The 15,904-nt window shown below is 35.3% G+C and overlaps 1 protein-coding gene across 1 annotated transcript; it reads right to left on the bottom strand.

Moving 5' to 3' along the window:
* Positions 1 to 12,051: 12,051 nt before the first annotated feature.
* Positions 12,052 to 13,008, bottom strand: LOC130873407 (olfactory receptor 143-like). The gene has a single exon (XM_057768227.1). It carries the CDS (start codon positions 12,991 to 12,993, stop codon positions 12,052 to 12,054), a length of 942 nt encoding a protein of 313 aa, XP_057624210.1. The 5' UTR covers positions 12,994 to 13,008.
* Between the last annotated feature and the right edge of the window lie 2,896 nt (positions 13,009 to 15,904).

The raw sequence follows: 15,904 nt of genomic DNA, 5'->3' as shown, positions 1-15,904 counted from the left end.
GGTAGAAATGAAAAGTAATTCAGACACTATTGAAATTAGAGTCTAAGTTCCTCCAGAAGAACTTAAAATAGAGTCACTATATGATCCCATATGTCACCTCTGGTGTCTAACAGCTAGTTATACCTGAGCACTTGTGTTCCTTAAATTCTTCTTTATAGCTGAGTTATAAAATTTGTATATAAGTATAGAACTGAATGAATAAATAAAGAAAATAGATTGTGTATGCATGATAGAACTAAATTCTGAAAGTTGAAGAAAACAGCATGGAAGTGAAGAACAAGTCAAATGAAGTGTTAGGTTCAGAGAGATATGATGGTTTCTGCTCTGTGCAGAAGCTACATTCAAGAGAGGACTGTGTGGGCACAAAGATTGTGAAATTACTTTATTTACATCCATTAAAATTCCATACTGAAGACTATTAGTTTATACTTTCAATATATGCTAACAGAGAACCTCAAGAAAAAGAGGAATCACTCAAGAGCAACAGGAATCTCCAAAGTTTGAAAATGGCACGGATCAAGCATACAACACCACAGCATCATTCTGAAGGAGCTCATGGTCGTAGAACTTCACCATGCTTCTCCCATTCCTTCTCTTCTCCTCCTAATGCCTAGCAGTCATAAACATTGCATATCATTGGGGGTTTGTCTACTCCACATAGTAATGATCCTGGTCTCACCTGGTATCCAGTCTGTATAGACTGGTTTCTTCACTCAGGAATATGTGCTTAAGATTTCTCCACATTTTCTCAAGGCCTAGTAGCTAACTTCATTCAATTTCCTTATATGCAATGTGAGATGGGGCAATAGCACAAGCACAAGCAAGCTCGTGCAAACTCATAATAAGTAAGCAAAATTGACCAAGACAACTGGTCTGTGGACCAAAGTCATGGTAGGTAATGTCATGCACTCCTACTCACTCCCTCAACCTTTTCACAATAAAGAGCTTCTGCATTGGAATCGCTTGGAGTCTGCATTGTTGCCTCCACATCTTCTCACTGTCTGGGACCAGTCTCGACAAAAACACCTCTTGCCAGGTTAGGAGTGTGGAGATTTAGAAATATAAGAAAGAGGGTGAAGACACATGGAAAATATTAAAACAGAAATCACAGAATAGTACCAGGAGGGGATTCCATCAAATATTGAATTTTTTTGCATTTAATTTTTTTACATATTTTTATACCCCAATACAAAAGGGGAAAAGGCAAAAAAATACTTCTTTAACATAATACAAAGGACAACTGGAACAGTTAATTGCTTTAACACTTTGAGGTGCGTGTCATTAGCATTTTGTTGTTTAGGCAGTAAAGCTACCCTAAACCAAGTATCCTAAAGACAGCTATTCCCCAGGTAACATCATACCAAAAAAGACAAAAGAAAGATAAAAAAGAACAAAAGTATGTTTGCATATCCTGACCATCTGTCAGAATGAAATGGATCAACTTATATAAGTTATCTTAATGTTAAAAAAGAAATCACATCCTAAGTCAGTATGTACAGCTATACTTGTCAACAATTTTAAGCAAATACAAACTCTCTGACTAACAGACAAGGTGTCAATAGGCTCACTTATTTTGGCCTCCACATCTCAACCTATTCCCCTCTCCCAGGAAACAGGGATTGCACAACAGGCAGCAGCAACAAGCCCACAAAAACTACAAATGGTACCTAACCTTGATGGACCCTATCATTTTGCCCACTTTTTGGGCTCTCCTTACCTTCTTTTGGGTATTTTTCTTTCTTGCTTGCTGCCCCAGCTACTGTCACCAATCAAGATTCTCCACCACTGTCTTGAGTTCACCACTTCAGCTGTTTTTGGTGAGTTGACCCTATTTTTGTTTTCTAAGTCATTGGCAAGTTGTGGTTTTCTTTCCTATTCCTGCATTTTCTTTTGTCTCCCCATTTTGACATCCTGGTTAGGAACTCTTCATCAGGACTCAGTTCATCCCAGTACCTCCACATGAGGGCTGACCACTCAAGAGGTAAAACCAATAAAGGACCCTCTTCCAGGCCCTTTTGGCCCAGAGGCACTGTGTGAGCATACAGTTGTGGCCTAAAAACTGAGGCAGTCCCTCTCTATATGTGGCACACTGGGTCTGCAAACACTACTCTCCTTTTCCCTCCATCCTCATCCTAGTAAACTCTTTTGTGGCCTGAGAGCGACTGAGAGCTTTACCCAGGGTCACTCTCCTGGATTGTTTGAAGGCTCTCTTGCTTTATAGGGAGTCCTGACCATTGTTTAGAGTGTGGACTGTTGGACTTCCTGTCCTCCTCTCTCTTATCAACCAATCCAGTTATGTGACCACCAGTTAAGAACCATCAGCATGGTGACTGGTCTATTAATTCACAGAAAGTCTTTGGTCATTTGAATGTGGTTGAATTTCCTTTCCCTTCTGGGATTGGAATGTTCTCCACAGACAGTGGCTACTAGACCCTTTCCTCTATATTCCGTCCTGGGCAACCTTGTGCAAAAGATGTCTTCCCTCTCACTGGAGGTCTCTCTCCATATCCTGAATTCTCAACAGATGACGTGATGGAGCTGCCACATGAGCTTTCTTGCTCCTTGTTCCGCAAGGTATCTCATCCCATTGTGTTCTATTGTGGGAATGATATTCAGCCTTCTGCCCCTATGGAGGCTGGAACTAGGTCCATGTCAATGTCACTAGCCCCTAAATCTCCCCCTCAGAGTGACCTGCAATTATCTCCCACCAACAGCTACCCCTTACCAATCCTTTTCTTCTCTGTCAAAGTGGGCCACAATGCAGCTGCTCAACTTTGGGTCCCTACTCCATTTGCAGATTTGACCCTTATTAAAAAATGCAGCTAATGAATCCGGCCCTGAATCCCCTTATTTTGAACAGGTTCTCAGTGCGCCATGCAGCTTCAAGCCCATTGCAATTAGTACACTGTGTTAAAGGCCATTCTTGATTCACTCAGTTTTCCTCCAGTGGCTCTCAGCCTATGAGAGAAAAAACCCAAGCCCATCAAATTTGCAATTTAGACTTAATTTCACCCTCAACATACTTACTGGCCATGGACAATTTACTGCTCATGTATCACAATTCATGATTGGCTTGCATGCCTATTACCAACAAGTGTCTGACCTAGCCTTCAAAGCCCTCAAAGTTTGTAAGCTTAGGAGAGTGTAGACTATTTCTGCAATCTGCTTCAGCAGACTACAGAACCATTTCCTGAATTTTTGACCCGTGTTACCAATGCTGTTCAAATATGTACCCTGTCTGACCCTACCAAGGATATCCTTTTTAAACAACCAACCTAAGACAGGCACAGTCCAAAATGCTGGGGGTTCCCTGAGTTATAAAAATCCATAACTCCAACTAGGTCCCAATAAGGATAAAATAAAAAGGGTGAAAGGCAGGGAAATAGCACAAGCACAAACAAGCTCATACAAACTCACAATGAGTAAGCAAACTGACCAAGACAACGGTCTGCTAACCAAAAGAAAGATAACTAATGATACATGCTCCTATCCAATCACAACACACCAGCAATGACCACCAGTTTCAAAAGGACTAAGCGGAAACATTTCTGTGGCTGCCTAATTTCCCTAACTCCATGAAAAACCTCTCACCTTTTCACAATAAAGATATTCTTTATTGGAGTCTCTTGGAGTCTGTGTTACTGCATCCATGTCTTTCTATCTACCCTCTGCCTCCTAAGAAACAGGGATCACACAACAGGCATCAGCAACAAGACCACAAAAACTACAGGAATGTGCTACAATTTGCTTTTTCACCAACATTTTGAGGAACATCTTGATGTTGTTAGCAAACATGAATAAGGCTGTTAGAGTCACATGCAAGTTTTCTGTCCTAACATTTATTTGCAGTCTAGTTAAGCAAGACCTGTATCTAGGAGCAAAATGATGTGAGATAGGAAGAACATTTGTTTTGTTGGTGGTGCTGTTTGTTTGTGTGGGTGTTTGTGTTTGATTTTGTTTTATTTGGCTTGGAATTTTTGGAGAAGGGGGAATAGAATAAACTTGAGTGGAAGGGAGGTGGAAAGCATTGCTGACTTGGGGGGCATTCCTCAGACAGTGCCAGGGAATATAAGAAAACCCATGAAGCTGGAGAGGGATAAACTCCACTATCTGAGAGTCAAAATAAGGAAACACACACTTTCTGTGATTATCTAAGAAAAGAAGGAACAAGCACATGCTTTGCTGATGGTAACCTTCTCTTTTACTTCAACTTAAATAATCTCTTTCTAGTGCTGGATTTAAAGACATGCATCACCATCATCTGGTGTCTATGACTAACTAGTGTGGCTACTGGAATTAAGGTGTGTGCAAACACTGCCTGGTCTGTCTGGCCGATTAGTGTGACTGCTTTGCAGTGATCTTCAGGCAAGTTTTATTTATTAAAACACAAGTAGTATACCACTATATACATATTTCTGTTTTTAGTAGTCACATCTCTTTTCACATGGCTACAGACCTTCCTTTTAGACACTTTTTTCTCCTACATCTTTTCTAAACAGCTTTGTCTTCCTTGCCTCCACACAGTTAAAAATCTCCAGTCAATCAGAGCTATATTTCTTACATAGCTCTCTAACCACGCTCTCTCTCTCTCTCTCTCTCTCTCTCTCTCTCTCTCTCTCTCTCTCTCTCCCTTCTTCTCCCTCCTCTCTCTCATTCACACATCCTTCTTCTACATTATTCACCCACTCTTTACTCACTCACTCTCACTCATTAACTTTCTCACACTTCTCTCATGTTTTTTCATCTCGCACACTTCTCTCTCTCCACAGCTCTATTTACTTAACACTGCTGTTTCTGCTCATCCTCTCACAGAAAAACTCTGGACAATTATAAGTTGCATTTTCAAGGGACCAACACCTTCTCATAACACAAGGTAAATCACATAGTTTCTCCTATATTAGGAATTTCACATTGACTGACCAGTGAGCAATGCTTGGCCAAGCACTAGCACTAAATTGGTGAGGATTCCCAGACAGTAAACAATTACCTGAACCTTGTCTCTGAGACTAAAACTATGTGCAAAAGGTCAAATACTGAGAAAGTTATATCTAATAAAGTTGCTTCAATCCAGACCTTGAATCAGCAACAAATAATATCTAGGTATTTTTCCTTGTGTATTTGTCTCTTGGGCCAGATATTCATCTCCAGGGGTAACCAGCTTTGTTTTAATTTATTTTGTAATCTAAAATTAGCTGTCTGTGTGTAAAAGGCTGTCTTTGTGACTGAAAATCCTGCGTCAGTCTGAGTAATGGAAAATATCCTAGTATTATTTCAAGTCATTAAAATTATAAAGATTAAGCAGAAATTATCTTCCTGACCAGTCACTGCTGTATTTGTGCCCAATAGATAGAATATTTATATGAGATAAAAATAAGGGCATGGGGAATATACCCCAATCTGTTCTTAGAGAAGAAATGAAATGGCTCATGAGAGAAATTACATAAACAGGCAACCATTTTTCAGTCAGTGGTCCTATAAACATTGATAGGCAGGATTATCTCAGCAAATTATTCTTCTTGTGGATCAATACTTGAATTATCAATTGACATATGCTGCACACTTCCACAGGCCCCTGCAGGGAAGAATCTGGACAGAATTTCAGGAGAGGATAAACATGGTCACATCATACTGTCTAAAGATAATTTTTTCAGTTAACATCATATTGTCTTCCAAAATGTATCTCATTATAAATTCTCATTAAGAGCAGATGGCAATTGCCATTGTTTTAGATCCTTTTAAATTTTATGAAATTTTTTTTTTTTTTTTTTTTTTTTTTTTTTTTTTGGTTTTTCAAGACAGGGTTTCTCTGTGGCTTTGGAGCCTGTCCTGGAACTAGCTCTTGTAGACCAGGCTGGTCTCGAACTCACAGAGATCCGCCTGCCTCTGCCTCCCAAGTGCTGGGATTAAAGGCGTGCGCCACCACCGCCCGGCTTTTATGAAATTTTTGTATTAGGATTATTTTTTTCATATTAGTCATCTGATAGATATAATATATAGAATTGTTTTATTTTGTAATTTTCTAATTTCAAATACAGTTTACTATTTTTTCAAATGTTGATATTCCATCCCCATATTTTCTTTGCTGGCATGGCTAATTGGATTTTTGCTAATGTCTTACTGTTTTATTTCTTTGTAGCTGAGTTTTTAGTGTTATGTACTTTTTGTATATCTAAATTTCTCATCAGAACTGCATTTTAAAAGGACTTTCTGTTACTTTGTGTTTTGTGTTATATTTTTTGTTTTTTTGTTGTTTGTTTGTTTTTATTTTGAGGCAGAATTTTTCTGGAAAATAGCCTTGCCTGCTCTGGTCCTTGCTCTGTAGACCAGTCCTGCCTCAAGTTCACAGAGGTTTTCCTGCCTCTGTCCTCCAAGTTCTGGGATTGAAGGCATGCACAATCAGATCCCAATGTTCTATATTTGTTTATTGATGTGAAAACAGAAAAAGAAGACAGATTTATAGAATCAGGTAATATTTAATACATTATCTCTTACTATGGAAACTTCTGACCCTTGACCTCTGTCAAATATTGCTAGCAATTTGTATTTATCACTTCCATTACCAATCAAGCTGACCAACCCAGAATCTTCATTTGTGTTCTTGATAATTCGATGTTTTAATGAGTAATTTCAATTTATACACATGGCAAATTTTACCTCAAAGTACATGAATTTTAATTCTTAATTTGTTTAAACCATAATGCATAAAAGTAAACAAATTTAATTCATAACAAAGATAATTGATGAAGTTGAATATATCCATATTTTAAATGAAAAGAAAAAAATCAAAATGGAATTATGCTGTACACAAAAGTCATAGCATTTAAACAAGAGTACAAGTTCCTAATATAAGATACCTCTATATGAGTTATATACACAGGCCTCACAAATAATAGAGGATATTGCCATTATTTTTGCCTACCAACCAGGGCAAGATACTAGAATCCCTTTGCTAACTGCATAACACACTCTGACACATGACCCAGAAATCAAGATGACTGGGCTGAGGGCTGCCTCCTTACTAGTTATTATTCATAGTACCAGAAAAAAGCAAAACAGGCTTTTGCATGAGAAAATATATTAAGTTTAATTTAGCTATAGTTTATGTGTGCTATAATATTGACATTCCAGGAAAGAGACAACCACTGATACAGTAATTCCACAACTAATTGGGCATTAACTTTCCTTGGATTATATAATGTACCGAGTAAACTAGATTCTTAATTACTAGTGAAAACATATACCTATTTCTTATTATAACTGTATTATGCTTTGTGTTAAGACAGTTGATTGAAACTTAGTTATTTATTTACTATCTCAAACATGATTTTACCATGTAGCCCAGGTAGTCTGAAAATTCAAGATTCTTATACCGCTCCCTCTATAGTGCTGCCGTTAGAAATTACTTTTCCTTTCGGGTTTATTAGCAAAGTTCTTGATAATATTTGCTCTCTATTGTTGCTTCTTTGTTTCTGTTAATTTGTTCCTGCTCACATTTTTTTTTTTTTTTGCTTCTGAGATAAGTTATCTCTGTATCATCCAGCCTGGCATGGAATTTACTATTCTTATAGATTATGTTTGTGCTACCATAGGTCACTGTGTGTGTGAGCTTATGGTTCTTGTTGGCAGTGTGAACCTCAGAAAGCAGAGTCTAAAAATGATAGGGACAAAAGTCTCATGCAATAGCCTTCTTTAAGAAATCAGACAATTTATATTCTGAGGGTTAAGAAGAATCATAATCATATTTTTTAAAGATGTTCAACAAGGAAGGACAAGCTACACTTGACAAAAGCATACTATTTCCATAGAGGCATATGAATAACAACAACTGACATCAACCCACTCATATCCACTATTCCTGGAGCAAGCACAAAGCACATTTCAAGAACAATTTGAAGAAATTGTGGTCATAATCCTTGCCTTGTTTTCTTGGAATTTTCTCATATTAACTCAGAAGTTTTATTGCATTACACCATTCTCTGACTGTGTTCCTATGTGTGTGAGAGTGATGGCTATTTAGAAAGAATAATTCTGAATTAGAAGCCTGCATTATTTTTATCTGATCTGGTTATTATAGAGAAGTAATTATTCAATTGTACATAACTCATGATGAAGAATTAATAACTGTGTTCTGAGTTAACTTTTCAAGAATATGAAACAAATAACATTAAGAAAATGGATATAAAATTTCCTTTCAGAAAAAGAATTAACTCTTTTGGTAAATTTGTCTGAAGGTTGAAAATTTGGGGTGAGTCTAAAATAGTTCCATACATTGAATATCCCTGTGGTTAGGGCTGATACATCCATCAATGTGTACAATCCTTCAACTCCCTTTTACACTGGCTCTATGAGAGTTTAGAAAAGATGAAAACTTTAACTTCACGCTCTCTATTGTGAATGATAAAGTTGTTTGTAAGGGACCCACATATTTTGTGATTTCTATGAACATCAATAAACAAGGGCAGGTCAATTGTGAACTTGCAAGAAGGGTATATTTTCAAGCTTTCAAAAATAAATTCTGACTCTTGACTCCATGATACTCCTTTCTAGGTAATTATCTACTAGAGCAAATAATGATGAAATGTCAAATGTTCCAGGTAACATTTCATTGGTCTTCGCCCAATACCTCTTACCTAAGGGCATGCTATTTTTGCAAAGCTCTGTTCTAATGCTCATTTATGAACTAGAAAGGGTGAGAAATGTAGAGAGAAATATTTGAAAAATTTGATGAATGAAACATAAACCTAAACATCTTAATAACATAGAGAGTGAATGAACTAGCTATACAAACAGGTACTTTCCTGGGCATTAAAATATTGCTTCTAAGACTTTAATTTTATATTTTCTTTGATAGTTCAACATATGGATATTGCCTTTATGTTGATGATACTAAATTTTCATAAATCTATGGAATTATGCATTTGTGTGGAAGAGATTAAATATGAATCTTATATAGGTTAATATAATTTATGCCATAAACTTTCCTAATTATAGGAAGAACCTATGATGTCAGAATATATAAACAATGTATGCAGCTTACATAAATAATTTAAAAATACATATACAATACAACTAAACCTTCAATAATTATCAAATAAGCTTACATTAGCTAGCATTATATTTATGATTCTTTAAAAGTTATTGGCCAATAATTTAAAAATAAATATTTTTTAAATATATTTTATTAAATTGTAAATAATTTCATTTTCTAAGGATAATATAATTAATTAGAAATGCAAAATAAGCCTGTCTTCTCCAATGGACTGAGTCAAATTATTTGTTGATTTATTCTACACAAGGATATGATGCTTACTCAATATAGATCTCAGACAATACTTTATGTTTGTAATTCTCATTCACTTTCTGGTCAAGTATCAAAGTCTTAGAGATATGAGTTTTATACCATTCTATGTCTTTAATAAATGTTGTTGACCTATTAAAAAATTTTAAAGTCATTTTCACAGCTCCATTTAATCATGCACAGTGATGAGTAAAATGAAAGAACAGTAATTGACACTTGAGAAATTAAACATTGTAGGAATCTAATCAATATTAAAATAAATAAATGCCTAACTTTCTGGTTCCACTAATTTTAATTAGGTTGATTATAGTTTTTAACATTTTTTTTCTAAGTTTATATTTGCAAACAAAACCTCTTGGAATTTTTCAAATAACAATTTAAAAATAACAGTTTAAATATTAACAGTACCATGAATGGAAAAAAATTCAATATTTTGTAGCTATCCACACAATATTGAAGCATTCACTCCTGAGAGAGATTCACAATACTCTGGAAGCTCACAAAAACACTCCTTATTAACAAGGCAGTGTCCAGAGGAATCTTTAGTACTCAGCAGTTTCTGCAAGAAAGCAGAATGTAGAGAGCTGACTGCAAGTTAGACAGCAGAGTCTCGATGAGGCAGCTTCTGCAGCTTCTGCAGCTTCTTCAGTGAGGCAGCTGCCTGTGAATCCCCCATACTCCTGCCTACTAAAAAAACAACCCAAATGCTCATTGTTTCACCAAACCAGACTATTATTTCTTTGGTTCACTATTGGTTCTCCACCTGAAGTAAATAGACCTTAATATTGTTTTCCTAGAAAAAGTAACAACATTCACTGAAAAGCATCCACCCTCAACACCTTAGTGCAGACACAATAGAAAAAGAAAAAGTGAAATATAATACATATTCCTATTTCTGTACTTTATAAATAAATCTTTCTTGGACAATTAAATATATAACATGTAATAGATTTCTTAAAGTACATATATAACTTTTGGGAAAGTGACATACCTCACCAGAAAGGCTTAAACAAATTCCTCAGTTCCATCATACCAGAAAATTCAATCACAAATGGTAAAGAGCAACAATGAAATGTTTTTTTGACACTCACCATGCTTGTAGCACTTTAATGTGTGGCCCTTGCAGGAACATATACAGGTTCTCATTTCAAATACATATAGATAATCTCTCTATAATAGTCTTCTATATATTCATGCAACCACCCATCTCTGTGTTAGTTCATGTTCTTATACAGTCATTTGGAATAATTCTTCTGAAGTTCACTGTGTTTTCAGAATTTTGTTTCATTTCTATGCACTTCTTTCAAGTTTTTATGTGTATACATGTTTTTGCTTGCATGTATATATGTGAACTATATACATGCCTGGTGTGCATGAAAGCCCAAAGAATACATTGGGTTCCCTTGAACGGTAGTTACAGACAGTTCTGAGCTACTTTGTGGGTGCTGGAAACCAAATTTAGGTCTTCTTCAAGAACTGCATGTACCCTTATCCACTAATACATCTATTCTTTCCCCACACCCACACATCTATTTATAGATATATAATGGCTTCAAATTATGCTCTGCTTCATTCATTGTATGGTCGTACACAAGTCATACAGCTGTTTTTTTTTCCATCTATACGATAGATGCATAGAGAGACACAGAAAGACAGAAATGAGAAACAGAAGTTTTTTTTTGTTCTTTAGTTGAGATCACAAACAAAAATATGTACCAACCTTATCCATAAGCATTAAGCCCACCAGATTTTGTTTTTAAGGAATAAGTTGCCTCCTTTTTTATTTTCATTGTTTCACATCATAGTAACATTTGAGGCAACAGAGAAAATAACCTAGACATTACAATGACCCTTTGTTTTTTTGTTCTATAACAAAGAAAATGTGTAGTTTTGTTTTTTAGAAGAATCATAGATATTATTCATGGTTCAGAAAAAAGTAACCAACTATTTCAATTAAATTCATAACAAAATATAAATATACTAATGTGTTATCAGAATTTATGGATTTGACACATTGGGTGGAGAAGCAGGTCAAATTCATACTCAAGTAACTAATAAAATAAGACCTTACTCTAATAAATTATGCACTTCCATATCACAGTTTTGAAAATAAAGGAACAGGATGAAAAGCAGTCTCAAAAAGACAGCAGAATTTCCTGATATTTTTGCAGTTCCACCACACCCACAATTTTTGTCATCTTTATTTTTTTAAACACATATGTAGTCAAACTGTTAAATCAGGAGAACAGTTCTAAAAATGGTTTTCAAAACATAAGAAAAAAATTAATAAAAAAATTCAAAGGTGCCAGGCTGTGGTTACAAATGCCTTTAATCCCAGCCGTAGGGATTCAGAGGCAGGCAGTTCTCTGTGAGTTCAAGGCCAGGCTGGTCTACAAGAGCTATTTCCAAGACTGACTCCAGAGCAACACAGAGAAACCCTGTCTCAAAAAAAAACAAACGAACAAACAAATAAATAAACAAAATAATAAAATAAAAAAGGCATAGGTGTGTTTGTGTAGCACAGCAGGGCCTTAGTCTGGTATAGGTAATTAACACAAGTTTGAATCTAAGGGTATCAAGCCTCAAAGCAAGCATACACAGATTTACAATTCATGTTGAAGAGAAAAGTAGGATAGTAGAAATTTTGTTGGAGGTACAGTTATAAGAGGAGAAAAAAAATAATGAAAGGCAGGCAATGTAATACACACACACACAAAGTGGGGACAGGGCTATGGGAAGTGTCATGGATTTAATTAACTTGTGATTCTCTTGAAGGTTTTCTTCACAGCAACTTGAACATCTTTGTTCCGGAGACTGTAAATGAGAGGATTCAGCACGGGCACCAAAAATGTATAAAACACTGAGAAAAATTTTCCCTGGCCCACAGTCTCAGCAGATGATGGCTTGACATAAGCAAGCAGCCCAGATCCATAGAAGAGACTGACAGTTATGATGTGAGACCCACAAGTGCCCAAGGCCTTGGACCAGCCCTTACCTGATGACATATGAATGATATTGAAAAGGATCATAGCATATGAGATAAAGATAATGAGGCAACATAAAATGATAGCTGTGCCCACCACAGCTGTACTCACAAGTCCATTAACATAAGTGTTACTACAGGAAATAAGAAGGACAGGGAAGATGTCACACATGTAATGATTAATAATGTTGTTGTTACAAAAGTTAAGCCTAATCATTAAGCCTGTGAGGACCATGGCAGTAGAAAACCCTATCAAATATGAACCAAACATCAGCAGACAACAGATCCTAGGCAACATGATAGCCTTGTACAGTAAAGGCTTACAGATGGCCACATAACGATCATAGGCCATGACTGTCAGCACGTAGCTCTCAGAGTTGACAAAAAAGCAGAAGAAAAACAGCTGAGTCATGCATCCTGTAAAAGGAATGATATTCTTCTCCGAAATAAAACTCACTAGCATTTTGGGGGTAAAAACACAAGAATAACAAAACTCAATGAAGGACAGATTGAAAAGGAAAAAGTACATGGGGGTGTGAAGATGTGAATTCAGGAAGATAAGACTCATCAAGCTCAAATTACCCACCACTATGGCTGTATAGTTCACCAAGAACAGGAAAAACAGGGGCAATTGGAGTTCAGGTTCATCTGTTAGTCCCATAAGAATAAACTCAGACACTGAGGAGTCATTTTCTGTAGTCATTTGCTTCATGGGTGGTATCTGTAAGAATAGAAGATGGCACTGTCAAGCAAGTCGTCTTTGGCTGCAGAGAGATAAACTAATATTATTGGTTATAAGCTTGGGTTGAGGGAATACATGACAAACCACACAAAGCTCCCCAACTACTCAAGTTGATTTCTGTAGAGTAACTATTTCCTCTTTAACATACTTATGCTCTATGTATCTGTCCAGAAAGCATACAGATAAACATACCAGTGTTTAATGCAATTCTATCTCTTCCTTTATTCTTTAATAACTAATAAAACTGCAAATAGAAATATGCAAAAATTTTTATGCAGTAGTCATAATTTATATACCTTTGGAATTCAAGGAACATAATCAAAACAAAGATGATTTTGTTCTTACCATCATTCACCTTGAGCCCTCTTTGTTTATGAAGCTCTCAGAGCTTTCCTTCCTTCTGTAGTTACAGGGCCAAGTACCCCAAAATAAACAATGTTATAGATATCAGCATAAATGTGTTTATGAACTCTTAGAACAGTCACATAGGAAATTACTGGTTGAGAATTTTTTGACAAATTTATTTACACGTACACAAAATGGAATACAATCATATATAAGTCTTAAAAGCATTTCCTCATTCAAGGGAGAAAATTCATTAGGATAATGGAAAGTTATCCTCTTCTTTATGATTTCCTCCCTGATGGATCTGTGCCTTGAGAGTCTTAATTAGTAAACTAGTTTTTACATCCAGTGTCACAGAACTAACTTTGGATCTTTTGAGATTCAAAGTTATTCAACTTAAGATCTCCCAACAGGAGTAGCTGGTCCCCTTAGCAGAGGTTAGAGCATGCCTCTTTGTCCTTCCTCCATATGCTTTGTACAACTCTACAAGAGGAGAGTCCAGGGATGTGCTAAGCAGTCATTTATAGCTTTCTTACGGGAAACTATGACTGCAGTAATACACATTAGATCAATATTTAACACTGTGCAAAAAAGTTCCATGAAGACATTGAAAGGAGAGAATTAGTCTCCCAAACCAGCCAGAGTTTACACTCTTTCTTTTCCAGGACCTAACTATGAAACTTTCAACTTCCCTGAGACTTGATTATATATAATTATTCTGCATATTTTTCTATATGCCTATAAAATTGACTCAGGAAAAGAGGGCTTGAGTTGTGGACCAATGGTAATGTTCTCATAAAAGTCTGTTGGGGTTACTTCTGAAAAAAATTAAAAATATTAAATAAAATTGAAGAGATATATCACTGTGGTTTTGTTATATAGATGATGCACAGGATATATTAGAATCTATTAGACCTAAGAAAAACTCTTGGAAAGTTGGTTAAGTGTTAACTACTGTATTCTTTATCTCATTCTTGTTCAGAAAATTAAATTTCTAAACTCGTCACATTTAAAGGAAATAAATTTTCACTGCTGTTGTCCTGAGTAGAAAAGAATAAACAGCATGCAAGTCCCTTTTCTATTCTATATCTACCTCTCCTTTCTATCACCCATATGTCAACACACACGATGAAATTTCTTTAGACAATGGCAAATGTTCCGTGGATAACAATAAAGATCAGAGAGACTCTGACATGGTAACTACATTGAATAAAGAACACTGGAAGAGTGAATAAAGAAGTGTCAATAATGATCTGTGTGTTTTCAAATCAGTCAAGAATGAAACATTTCAATTTAAAACATATTTAAGAAAAGGTTTTAAAAGAAAAAATGATGTTCCATCATACTAAAAAACTAAAGACATATATAAAAATAAAGAACTACGTTTATAATTATAGTTCATTGAATGAACAGTTTTAAGCTACTTTAGAAATTCTTTTTTATGACTGTACACAAAATCTCATGAATTTTAAAGAAATAATCTTTTAATGTTTTATCAATGAAAGACAAGTGCTTTATATTTCCCATTAACAACTCAGTTCTTACTTAGAAGTTCAGATAATTGGTTTAATTATCTAACTGAGAATGATTTGGGTCATAGAGAACTTTAAGTTCATCAAACAAAAAAGTAGAGAGAAATTTAAGGAAAATAATCTATATTAACCTCTCGTTATAAATGCATGTGCACACACATATGAGTACAACACACACATGTATATGACAGAATATTTTAACTCTAGCATATTTGTATATAAAGTATTTTGTTCAGTAATATTTCTTTAAAATATTTCCTGTAGAGTCTATTACACTAATGGGTTAGTTATTAAGACCATAAATCAAAATTATCTAAAAATGTGGGTAAATATCAGAGAGTCCAAAGTGAGGAGCCAGAAACATCAACAGCAGGAATCCTGTAGGAAGTAACAGGCACTGGGATTCAATGATTTACACTAACCACAGTAGAACATACTTTCCTAGTAAATGCAGATTGTGTCCACTGCTCATGAGACATATGCACATCACTATTACCCAGGTCACACTGTGTAATAATTTAGAAACCCAAATTTAGATCCAGAGCATTTGTATAATATAGCATGTGTCTGAAAACTGGCATTTGAAAGATCATGACTGCAGCATTCTTATCATTTTGTCTCCGAAGCTTATGAGCCGTTATCATGTATGTCCCTGCTGTTTGTTCTGTCTAATGCTGGAAAATGTATAAATGGTACATTTGTTGTGAAAAATTATTCAAAATATATCCCTCTTGGTTAAGCTATTTTCATTTTTACTAGATAAGTTTCAAGATAATATATCCATTGTTGTTAATTAGATGCTTGTCTCAACATTATTTGGTGAATTATGCTTTGTGGTAGAAACGCTATTATTTGTCAATTCTTGGTCAAGAGGTTAAACTAAATTTTTAAATTCATTTATACTCTGTAAAAAGAATAAGAATGGATAAAAATATCCTTAGCTTACATTTAATTTCAATTAAAAATCTATATGGTTATGAGATACATTACACATATATACAATA

This window comes from Chionomys nivalis, chromosome 4 (genome assembly GCF_950005125.1).
Source record: "Chionomys nivalis chromosome 4, mChiNiv1.1, whole genome shotgun sequence".
Classification (NCBI taxonomy): domain Eukaryota; kingdom Metazoa; phylum Chordata; class Mammalia; order Rodentia; family Cricetidae; genus Chionomys; species Chionomys nivalis.
This window is presented reverse-complemented; position numbering and strand designations above follow the sequence as displayed.

Bases quoted from the DNA above. Each gene is read 5' to 3' on its own strand.
- LOC130873407 (XM_057768227.1), bottom strand. From the start codon at position 12,993: ATGAAGCAAATGACTACAGAAAATGACTCCTCAGTGTCTGAGTTTATT.